The following is a 10,933-nucleotide window of genomic DNA, read 5'->3' on the forward strand; positions in this document are numbered from 1 at the left end:
AGCTGAGCCCGTCCCTGCTGCTGCCAAGGCACCCCCGCTGCACCCAGCTCACTGTGCCCCTTCCCCAGCAGCAAACTCGGGGAGCTGGAGAGGATGCTGGCCAAGGTGGAGCTGGAAGGGCAGAACCAGACCTTTGGGGAGGCCACTGTGCACGCCACCGTCCTGAGGGTGCAGCCCAGCCGGGCCCCTCAGCCCCTCACCTTTGCTCCCCAGAGAGAGGTGGGTCCTGCAAACTCTGGCCTAGTGCTCTTGGCCCATCAGGCTCTCTCTACACCTCTTTCCTGATGAATCTGTCTTTGCAGGAGAGTGGAGAGGTCCAGGGATTCACAGTGGACCTGCCAAGGAGCCTGTTTATGATGGTGGAGGAGAGGGAGGAGGTGGTGGAGCACAGGGTGCTCGTCATGGACATCAACAGGCAGACCATGTTCCAGGTAATGCCCACGTGGATGGCAGGCTGGGTGTCCCCTGGTCCTGGGCTGCAGGGGTGCCACCAGACCAGGGGGCTGGTGCTCACTGGGAGAAAGTGATGATGACTTCAAAGATGAGCTAAAAGCTTGATGGGTAAAGTCATGGGAACTTCTTCTCGGGCACTCTCCTCTGCTTCACACCTGGCTGCTCTCCCTTCCCACCCTGCCACTGCCTCCTCTTCTCCAACAGGATGAAAACAGCAGCCACGTGCTGGGTGACAAGGTGGTCAGCATCTCCCTGGTGGACACAGTGGTGGCCAACCTCTCCGAGCCAGTGCTCCTCACGTTCTTCCACGACCAGCTCCCGGTAGGTGGGGAGCAGCCTCACAGAACCTGATCCCACCAGGAATGGAGGGGCAAGGAGGGCTCAGCCCCTGCCAGCCTAGGGTGGGCTCACAATCCAGCAGGTCCATGCCCATGGCCAGCCTGAGCAGGGTCTGCTGTGTCTTCTGGGGCTGTGTCACAGTCATGGCTTGGCTGTGTGCACTGGTGCTGGCACTGCCCTCCCCTCTCCAGGAGGTGCCTCATGGCAGATGTGTCACATCCAGCACTGTCACCAGGCCTGGGGCACACTGGGTCAGCAGGCCCTTGGCTCATCATGGCCCTGCCAGGTGCCTGCTCTAAGCTGAACTCTTTGTTTGGAAAAGAGGATCTGGAAGGAGGCATCTGCTCCATCAGTTGTTAACAGAGTGGTCTCTGCCTGGAGCCCACTCCCACCATAGGGGCAGTCTGGTTTATCCAAGTCATATTTTGTCTCCTGAGACCATCTGTCTCCTGCCCCGTGCTGTCCCCTATCAGAAGTGCTGGGCAGGCAGCAAACCCGCAGCTGCATCCTGAGCAGGGCCTGTGGTTCTGTCGTTGCAGAGGAACGTGACCCCGGTGTGCGTGTTCTGGCAGGAGAACACCTCTGGTGAGTGCCCCTGCCCTCGGGAGGGAAGCCAGGCCCTTCTTCCAAGGTACCACAGCCCCACCAGCAGGGGGAAGGTTGCTCTGCACCTTCCTTCCTCACTCCATCTCCAGAAGTCATTGCCACAGGGCTGATGTCAGGTTTTTCCCTCCAGAGCTAAGCTAAGAGCTTTCCCCTTCCCTAGGGATGCGTTCCTGTGCTGAGGGGGCTGTTTGAGTTGTGTGTTTGGCCTGGGACAAGCTGGGACCCTCCACTCTTTTCTCCCTCTTTCCATGGACACCTTGCCCTGAAGATCCTTTCGGCCATGGCAGATGTTCCTGCTGCTCACCAGATGCTCTCCCTTCCTCTTGCACAGGCAGTTCTGGGAGCTGGGACAGCTCTGGCTGTGCCACAGTGACAGGGAGCAGCCAGACAGAGTGCAGGTGCAACCACCTCACCTACTTTGCTGTGCTCATGGTGGGTAGCACCTTCCCTCAGATCCCTCACTTCATTCCCAGTGGTGCTCTTCCTCACCATCTCTCATTCCTCCTCCTCCTCCTCCTCCTCAGGTTTCGTCTCCAGACATCACCTCTGTGCACAGGAATTACCTGAGTATCATAAGCTACGTTGGCTGCCTGATCTCGGCTTTGGCTTCCATTTGCACCATTTTCTTCCTCTACTTCAGGTACAGTCTGATGGGTCACCCCCACTCCCTGCTGTGTCCTGTCCCTGGCTGTGAACCCCTGGGTGGGCACAAGCTCTCCAAGCAGTTGGTGGCCTGGATAGAAGCATCATGAAGGAGCCTTGATTGAAGAAAGCAGAGTTCTCCTGCCCAGGGCCCACCCTCTCTGTCAGGCCTCCTGCAGGGAGCTCAGAAACACCAGCTCTTTTCAAAGATTTTGGAAGTAATGATTTTTATGGATGTATCAAGTAGAAGTCTGCAAAGATCTTTTCAAGGACCTGGAGGAGAACATGAGTGTCTTCTCCTGAGTCATGTCACTGATCCTAAGGGGATGATTCAGACCTGAAATCTTAGAATCATGAAAACACAGAATGGTTTGGGTTGGAAGGGACTGAAAGATCATTCATTTCCAGCCCCCCCGCCACAGGCAGGGACACCTTCCACTACACCAGATTGCTCAGAACTCCATCCAGCCTGGCCTTGAACAATTCCAGGGATGGGGCAGCCACAACTTCTCTTGGCAGTCTGTGCCAGGGCCTCACCACCCTCAGAATTTCTTCTGAATATCTAAACTAAGCCTGTGCTCAGACTGAAGCCATTCCCCCTTGTCCTGTCACTCCATGCCCTTGTTCAAAGCCCCTTTCCAGCTCTCTTTAGGCACTGGGAGGTGCTTTAAGGTCTCCCTGGAGCCTCCTCCAGGCTGCACAACCCAAACTCGCTCAGCCTCTCCACAGGAAAAGTGCTTCATCCCTCTGAGCATCTTCAGTGCAGGGTCAGCTGCAGGGGCTGGGTTTGGGATGAGGGGTCTCTCAGTAGGGTTGGTGTCTCAGTCCCTGGCACTACCACAGAGTCTCCTTGCTCTTCTGCTGGGGCAAGGTGCCCCATGAGGGCTGTGGGGTGCTGTGGGCACCAGTGGTGCTGGCCAGGCAGGGTGCTGAGTTCTGCTCCCTTTGGTTCTGCAGAAGCAAACAGCGAGACCAGATCACGAGCATGCACATCCACATGAACCTGCTGGCTGCCATCTTCCTCCTGGACATCACCTTCCTCATCTCCGAGCACTTGGCTGCCAGCAGCAGCGAGGCTGTCTGCAGAGCTGGGGGGCTGTTTCTGCACTTCTCACTCCTGAGCTGCCTCACCTGGATGGGCATTGAGGGCTACAACCTCTACAGGCTTGTGATCGAAGTCTTCAACGCCTACCACGACCATTTCCTCCTCAAGCTCTGCCTGGTTGGCTGGGGTGAGCATGGGGGGGCAGAGACCCCCTGAGGGGCACTGGGGTGGGTCATTCCCACTGGATGCGATGCCTGGATGGGGATGGAGACACAGCTGTGGGGAGCAGCTGTCTGTCAAGAGCCTTGGTGGAGGAGGAGCTTGGAAGGCTGAGAGCAGAAGCTGGTGCTAAAGCAAGGGTGGGTCATCCTGGGGGATCAGCCAGCAATGGAGACCTGTGAGAACCCCCACTTGGGATCTTTAAATAGTAATATGATCCTTTATTTCTGAAAGAACCATCCAGGACAGCCCAGGGCTGGATGCAGGAAGTGCCCATGCTTCTCTGCCATGCTCTGGGCTGCAGGTCATGGTAGGAAGATCTTGTGATCTTTTATGGCCTAAAGCTCCACAGCCCTGGGAGGTCCCCAGCTGGGGCCAGCACAGCACCACTCCCTCCCAGGCTGGGGCTTATTCCAGGTGCCCTTGCTGTGTGTTTCATCCCTGGTTTCCCTTTGGGAGGGAGGATGTTGGCTTGTGCTCTGTGCAGGGAGAAAGGGCCAGCAAGTCCTTCCAGAAGGTCCAAAGGCCAGGGAGTAGGGCAGCCTACTCCTCTACTACTCCTACTACACTCCTACTCCTGCTTCACTCTGCTCTTTCCACCCAGGGCTCCCCATCTTCTGTGTGGTGACCATCCTCCTGGCTAGCTGGACCAACTACGGCCCCGTCTCCATTCCCATCTATGAATCCATTGATGGCAGAACCACCAATGCAACCATGTGAGTCCTGGCACACGGGTCACCTGGTCACTGGCTGTAGGTAAAGTCAGCTGGCTAAACCTTCACCGTGCCCTGGGGCTGTTCTGGGGTTCTGTGCCAGGGGGATCCCCCTCCCTGGGCTGGCACCACACTTCTGTGCTTCTCCCAGCCCCTCCTTGCGACCCTGTGGGCAGACACAGAGTAACCCTCTGTCCTTTCTCCTCCCTGCAGATGCTGGATCACGAGCCCCCTGGTCCATAACACCGTGAACCTGGGTTTCTTCAGCCTGGTGTTCCTCTTTAACTCGGTCATGCTGGGGGCCATGGTGCGCGAGATCCTCCGGCAGAACAAAAGGGGTCACAAGCTCAAGCATGTCCTGGCCCTCTTCGGGCTGAGCATCCTGCTGGGCATCCCCTGGGCGCTGATCTTCTTCTCCTTCACCTCTGGTGTGTTCTGCCTTGTCTCCCTCTACATCTTCACCATCATCAACTCCCTCCAAGGTGAGCCTGTGACTCTGGGCTCCCCTGAGGAGCAGCAGGATTTTCACGGGGTGTTGGTGGGGTGGTGACGGCGTGCAAGAGGAGCTCTGGGAGCCTGGGTGTGACTCACTCTCGACTGTGGGGGGCTCACCCATGCTTCCTCTCCCCTCTGCCAGGTTTCCTCATCTTCCTCTGGTACTGGACCATGGTGCTGCAGGCGAGGAAGGGCCCTGACTCCCAGAGCAGCTCTGACAGTGCCAAGCTGCAGCCCAGCAGCAGCTGAGCCCCGTGCTGGCCGTGCCAGAGCTCCCCATGCCAAGGACGGCCACAGGAAGGACCACGCCATCTGCTTTGCTACTGCACCTGCCCTGTAGTGCCACAGGGAGCCCAGGGACCCACAGTGGGGCCAGCCACCCTCCCCTCTGCTGGCCCCCTCCCCAGTTTTCTCATCCTGACTGGCTTGGCACCCTTGGGGCAGGAGGGAAGGAGGGAGGGATGCTTACTTGGGCAGTGGGGGCTGTAAAAAGTGGAAGGGGCAGGGACAGGGTCCCCAATGCCTTTGGATGTCCCCTCCCACATCCTTAGGCCAGGAGTGATGGGTGGGAAAGGGCCAATTTTCAGCCCTTGCTGATGGTCACCATGAGGGCCCTTCCCCAGAGAAGACAGAATGATTCTGCCCCTGCCGCACTCTCAGGCAGCTGAAACAATCTATTTTTTTTATTTTGTTTAATGTCTACTTTTGGGCGATGTAGGAGTTCAGTGAGCATGCCTGCACACCAGATTTGTGCCCATTAAAGTGATTTTTCTCTGAGTGTGACTCTCTTGGTGCATTGGTGGGCTCTCTGATGGGATCCATCTCTCATCTGGGTTATCCCATTTCTGGGGCAGGACCCAGCACTTCACTCTGTAGGATCCTGCTGAGGATAGTGGGACTGATCATGGAGCTCCTGGCAGAGCACTGGCTGCCTGCTGCCTTTGGGGCTGGGGTTATGGAGGGAGGTACCACGGCTTGGGAATCTCCAGGGACTGTCACTCCCCAGCAGGAAGGGAGGACAGGGATCCAAGGAGGGAGACATCAAAGGATGGGAATCACCCCTCAGTGCCTGTGGGGCCAGGCAGGATCTGGCTCTCCTGGCTGTGTCTCTTGCAAACACAGCACCACATTTCCCATCCCACCACCTCCCTTCCAGCTGCCTGCAGATCATCCCCCTCCACCCAGCTGGGGCAGGAGGGGGATGCTTCATCCTGGAGGCTTGTGGTGATGGCCAGATGAGGATGCTCCAGCATTTGCTGGGCTGGTTAGGGCCATCAGGAGTGTGGGGAGAAAGGGAAAGCAAAAAGCCCTGAGCTGTGCCGGGCAGGAGCTGCGGCTCGGGCGGTTGCTGCCGTTGCTGTGAGCTGGGACAGGAGGTCACTTGCCAGCCCACAGGAAGGCGTGAGGGGCTCCCAGAAGGGAAATGAGGAACAGCTCTTGCCTCAGAAGCGGCCACAAGCCCTGGGGGAGCTTGGGGAGGAGCAGAACTGCTGGGACAAGGGGAGCAGAGTGTGGTGGGATGGCCGGGGGCAGCCAGGAGACCCCACAAAGTGGCGTGAACGTGTTCCTGGGCACTGTCCTGCTGCTCCTGCTGCTGCCTGGTGAGTGGCATCCTTAGCACTGGGGGTGGTGCATGGGCTTTGTGGGAAGGTTTTCCCATGGGAAGGTGTTCACCAAAAGACCAAGTGGGGATTTCATCGTGAAACATGGACAGGCCAGAGGGAAGCGTCCCCACTGGGATGTGCAGAGGTGAGCAGAGCTGGGGTCTTTGTTGCTGGGGGCTTTTTTAAAACCCGGGATCAGCAGTCCAGGGTCTCCTTTGTGAGCCCCGTGGCAGGCTGGGCACGGTGGTTTTGCCCTCACCAGCTCTGATTGATGTCCAGGTGTTTTTGAAGCCCATCTAACTGCAGGACTGTTCCTTTAAAACCTGGCAGCTGCCAGACTCTCCTGCCTTCTCCTCCCCTTTCCCTCTGGACAGAGGGAGGGCTGACCCTAGATTTTGAGGGAGGGCTGACCCTTTCTCCATATCCCCCTGTTCCAGATGTTGCCGAAGGACAGGACAGCTGTTCCGGTGAGTTCCCCTCCCATTCCCGCCCTTGCTCCCAGGGCCCACGCCGTGCTGCGGTGCCAGCGGTCACTGCTGCGCCCTGCCCAGAGCTGCAGCGGGGTGATGAGCACCGGGAGTGCTGCAGTGTGGTGCTGGAGCAGCAGAGCCCAGGCAGCAGCACCCGAGGGCTGCCCCTGCCCCAGCACTGCCCGGAGCTGTGGCGCTCCCAGAGCCGCGCCTGCGCCTGCCTGAGGGAGCACTGGCTCAGGTAGGGGCAGGGCTGGCCAGGACAGGGTGTGGGGGCTCAGCCCCCATGTTCCTGTGTCCCACAGCCCCCCTTGTCCCCCAGGCTGCTGCAGTCAGGGCTGCACAGCTGGCTGGCTGGGCTCAAGGCTCTGCTCCTCAATGTCAGCAGGGCTGTCACCCGCGATGTCCTCATCACCTTCTCCCCCACTGAGGTGAGGTGTGCCCCCCCCTCTCCCTTGCTTGGAAGGTCCCACACTTTCCAAGCACCCCTCAGCCCCTGCCCCAGGGTGTGGTGTGCCCTGCTGTGCTCTTCCTCCTCCCTGTGGGGTTGCATCATGGGCCCACACCAACTTCAACATCCCTTGGCAAGGAGCCATGTGAAACGGTGCTTGGGAGGAAAGAGCCCTCCCCAAGGAGCCAGGGGGGTCAGGGGGAGTGTGAGGTAGGAAAGGAGCAGAGACAGGTGTGACCTTGTGCCTCCTGCCCACCAAGGGCTGTCCCAGGCTCTGGATGTCCCAGGGGACCATGTGTGGGTGGAGAATCTGCTGGGTCTCACTCTCAGCTCTGCCCCCATAGATGCTGGATGCTGGGAATGAGGTTCTTTCCTTCTGCCCTCAGGGCTCCTGCTGATGTTGCTGAGCAAACCCACCTGGGCAGGGCTGAATTTGTGCCTGCAGCAAGATCGGTGGGTTCTGAACAGAGATGTCACCTGGCAGCAACGACCTCTCACTCTGTTCTCTGCTGCAGGGCCCCAGCAGGCTGAACACCACAGAGAAAGGGAAGGCAGGTAAAATCCGTCTCCCCAGGGAGATATTCCGGTCCCTGAGCAGCCAAACAGTGCGTGTGGTGGTGACAGTCCTCAATATCCAGCAGCTTGGCATGTTCAAGGTACAGGCTGGCACTGCCAGCATCCTTCCTGCTGCCCCCAGCCCCTGCCGCCCACCAGCTCAGCCCTTGCAGGGTTTCCCCTCCACAGGAGGTCAACCAGACGGGGCAGGTCCTGGACAACACCGTGGTGGGCATCACGGTGGGGGAGAGCAGCATGTCGGGGCTGCAGGAGCCCGTGCAGCTCGCCTTCCCCCACGGGGAGCTGCCCCAGGTGAGCCAGCCCTGCAGGGCTGCCCTCCCCTCCCTTCCAGTGCCCCTGCCCGGAGCAGGGGCTGGTGCTGCTCTCCCTGGGGCAGGGGCTGATGCTGCTCTCCCTGGGGCAGGGGCTGATGCTGCTCTCCCTGGGGCAGGGGCTGATGCTGCTCTCCCTGGGGCAGGGGCTGATGCTGCTCTCCCTGGGGCAGGGGCTGATGCTGCTCTCCCTGGGGCAGGGGCTGATGCTGCTCTCTCCCTTGCAGGGCGTCACCCCCCGATGCGTGTTCTGGGATGCCAGCAAAGGTGCGGGCAGCAGTGGATGTGTCACACAGCCCGGGGACAAGGGGACAGTCTGCTCCTGTGACCATCTCACCTTCTTCACCCTCCTCCTGGTGATGACCCCGCTTCCTGCAGCTCCTGCTTGTGCCCCGGCAGTGCTGCCTGCACACCTTTGTGGCCCCTTGGGTGTCATGAGTAGCCCCACAGGGACAATTATAGCTGTGCTCAGGCAAGGCAAGGTCCCAAACCTGAGCCCAGCCCCAGCTCAGGAGGGCAGCAGCAGCTCACTTGAGCAGGGCAGGCTGGAGAAGGCCCCAGCTTTGTGCAGGCTCTGGCAGAACAAAGCTTGAGGCCCCAATCCTGGTGGAGACCCCCAGGAGGGTGCTCACGGTGGTCCACTTCACCCACAGAGCATCTCCTCTGAGCCACCACTGCCCTGCTTCCCCTGAAATCTGCTGGGGCTGGTATGGGGTCCCTGCAGCAGCCCATGGCTCTGGCACCTGCAGTCAGGTTTCTAGGCTGGTGCAGGGCCTGTCTAACCCAACATCTGCATGTTTGGCAGAGCCCAGCTCTGGATGCCTCCACAGCAAGAGCTCTGATGGCTGTTGCCACTGCTGGCTGTGGGGTAGCCATGGCTTTCTCCATCTTCACCGTGGCCTTCTGCATCTTCGTCAGGTGGGATGAGCCGGCAGCTCCATGGGGGCTTGTCAGGCTGGGAGAGACGTGAGGCAGTGCCAGCGCCTCTCTTGGACCTGCTGTGCCACAGCACAGGCCCTGCTCACCTGTGACCCCTCCCTGCTCCCTGTGGGGACACAGGTGCAGGTTCAGGCTGGAGGAGACCGTCCGCACCAACCTGGGGCTGCACCTCAACCTCGTGGGCAGCCTGCTCCTCCTCAACCTGGCCTTCCTGCTCAACAGTGGGCTTGCTGGCAGGGTCCCCCCAAGCACCTGCGGGCTCCTGGGGGGGCTCACCCACTACTGCCTGCTCTGCTGCTTCACCTGGACGGCGCTGGAGGGCTGCCAGCTCTACCTCCTCTTTGTCAAGGTGCTCGGCACCTACATCCACCACTACCTGGCAAAGCTGTGCCTGCTTGGCTGGGGTGAGCAGCCTGGAGGGGAGGTGGGGGGTGAGAGGGGCAGTGGGAGGTTTGGGTTGGATACTGGGGAAAATTTCTTCACTGAAAGGGTGGTTAGGTACTGGAACAGGGTGTCCCGGGCAGTGGTGGAGTTACCAACCCTGGAAGTGTTCAAAGATGTGTGGATGTGGCACTTGGGGACGTGCTTTAGTGGTGAATGTGGCTGGACTCGATGATCTTAGAGGTCTTTTCCAACCTAAACAATTGTGTGATTGTGTCTCCCTTCTTCCAGGCTTCCCTGCTCTCGTGGTGGGAGTGGCAGGAGCTGTTGGCAGGTATGGAGAATACAGCATCCAGACCATGGACCACCAGGCCATAGCCCACCTGTGCGTGTGCCACTGCCCACTGGGCTCAGGGGGCCCTTGGCACAGGGAGGGGCAGCTCAGTCCTGCCAGGAGTGCAGCAGTCAGGGATTGCACCCATCTGCTTTGGGCCATGCTTCTGCTTCTGCTTCCTTAATTGTGATTGCCACACAGCAGCCGCCCCCAGCTCTCATGCTGAGCCTCCTCAGTCATGCCTGCAGCCCAAGGTCCACCTGGAGCTTGTCCAGGTCCCTGCCAGCTGAGCAACACGAGGGCAGTGTTTACCCACCACTGTCCCCCTGCTCCCCCCTGGAAGGCTCCCATGGGTGCTGCTGAGGCCTGCAGGGCTGCTGGAGGCACCAGGGTTGTCTCTTTTCAGGTGCTGGATCACTTCCAAACATCTTCTGGTGCACTACATCACCAACTGTGGCTACTTTGGCCTCATCTTCCTCTTCAACATGGCTGTGTTCGGGGTGGTGACCCACAAGAGCTGCAGCTTGCAGGGCACTGGGGCAGTGCAGGGACACAGTAAGCCCTGGAAGGTGGCTCTGGTGGCAGCAGGGCTCTTCTGCCTGCTGGGAGCCACTTGGGCCCTGGCATTCCTCACCTATGGCATCTCCTCTGCAGCTGTGCTCTACCTCTTCACCGTCCTCAACTCTCTCCAAGGTCAGCACTCACTGCTGGGTTCCCTGGCTTGGGTGGGGAAGGTGGAGGAGGCAGAAGCCAGCCTGGCTGTGGGTTGACCAGGGATCCCAAGGCACCAGTGTCTTCCCAGCACTGTCATACCCTTCCTTTTGTCAGGGCAGGTCCCAACCACCAGCACGGAGCTGCTCCCAATCACATCCTCTCTGTTTTTTCTCCAAGAAGGGCATTCCTTAGCAGAGGACTAGGGACATTAGCCACTCCCAGCCAAATGGTTCATGTGAAGGAGGGGTTGAGCTGAGGGAATCCCCTGGAAGTGCCATTAGCATCCTAGCAAGATGCTTCCCATTGTCTCCTGCTGCTGCTGAGTGTTTGTCTTCCTTTCCCTGCAGGAATCTTCATATTCATCTGGTTGGTTGTCCTCTACTACCCAAAGACAAAGGAGAGCACTGGTTCCCTCTCCTACATCATCAGACATGACAAAACCACCACAGCCTCCCAGGACTAGCTCCTGCCTGGAGCAGCTCCTGCCTGGACCTCTCTCCCTGCCTGCACCTGCATCCACTGAGAGCGATGCTGGCAGATACAGCTTCCTCACAGAGGGGAGATCAGCTAACAATGCCTCAGTTTACCCTTCAGTGGGCATGGTCCACCTCAGCAGGGCTCTTTGCTCTGTTCCTTTCATT

At 59.2% G+C, this 10,933-nt stretch overlaps 2 protein-coding genes across 2 annotated transcripts in view; both read left to right on the plus strand.

The window, feature by feature from the left end:
- LOC102035127 (adhesion G-protein coupled receptor G1) overlaps positions 1 to 5,289 on the plus strand; it is a 12,833-nt gene extending 7,544 nt beyond the window's left edge. The window contains 10 exon segments of the mRNA XM_031058485.1: positions 1 to 219; positions 303 to 431; positions 658 to 774; positions 1,332 to 1,377; positions 1,730 to 1,830; positions 1,923 to 2,038; positions 2,998 to 3,272; positions 3,909 to 4,020; positions 4,231 to 4,499; positions 4,655 to 5,289. The exon segment at positions 1 to 219 is cut by the window's left edge and continues 110 nt beyond it. Of these exon segments, the coding sequence (XP_030914345.1) occupies positions 1 to 219; positions 303 to 431; positions 658 to 774; positions 1,332 to 1,377; positions 1,730 to 1,830; positions 1,923 to 2,038; positions 2,998 to 3,272; positions 3,909 to 4,020; positions 4,231 to 4,499; positions 4,655 to 4,761 (1,491 nt within the window). The 3' untranslated portion in view covers positions 4,762 to 5,289.
- A 646-nt stretch (positions 5,290 to 5,935) lies between these two features.
- LOC102035288 (adhesion G protein-coupled receptor G3) lies at positions 5,936 to 10,210 on the plus strand. Its single transcript, XM_031058482.1, is given in 16 exon segments — positions 5,936 to 6,113; positions 6,554 to 6,583; positions 6,668 to 6,827; positions 6,909 to 7,017; positions 7,553 to 7,693; positions 7,782 to 7,904; positions 8,152 to 8,280; positions 8,730 to 8,842; positions 8,984 to 9,267; positions 9,536 to 9,664; positions 9,667 to 9,794; positions 9,797 to 9,827; positions 9,830 to 9,853; positions 9,856 to 9,912; positions 9,915 to 9,973; positions 9,976 to 10,210. Coding segments are annotated over 16 exon segments (1,857 nt in total). The 3' UTR covers positions 10,138 to 10,210.
- Positions 10,211 to 10,933: the final 723 nt, after the last annotated feature.

Source organism: Geospiza fortis, unplaced genomic scaffold (genome assembly GCF_000277835.1).
Source record: "Geospiza fortis unplaced genomic scaffold, GeoFor_1.0 scaffold97, whole genome shotgun sequence".
Lineage (NCBI taxonomy): Eukaryota > Metazoa > Chordata > Aves > Passeriformes > Thraupidae > Geospiza > Geospiza fortis.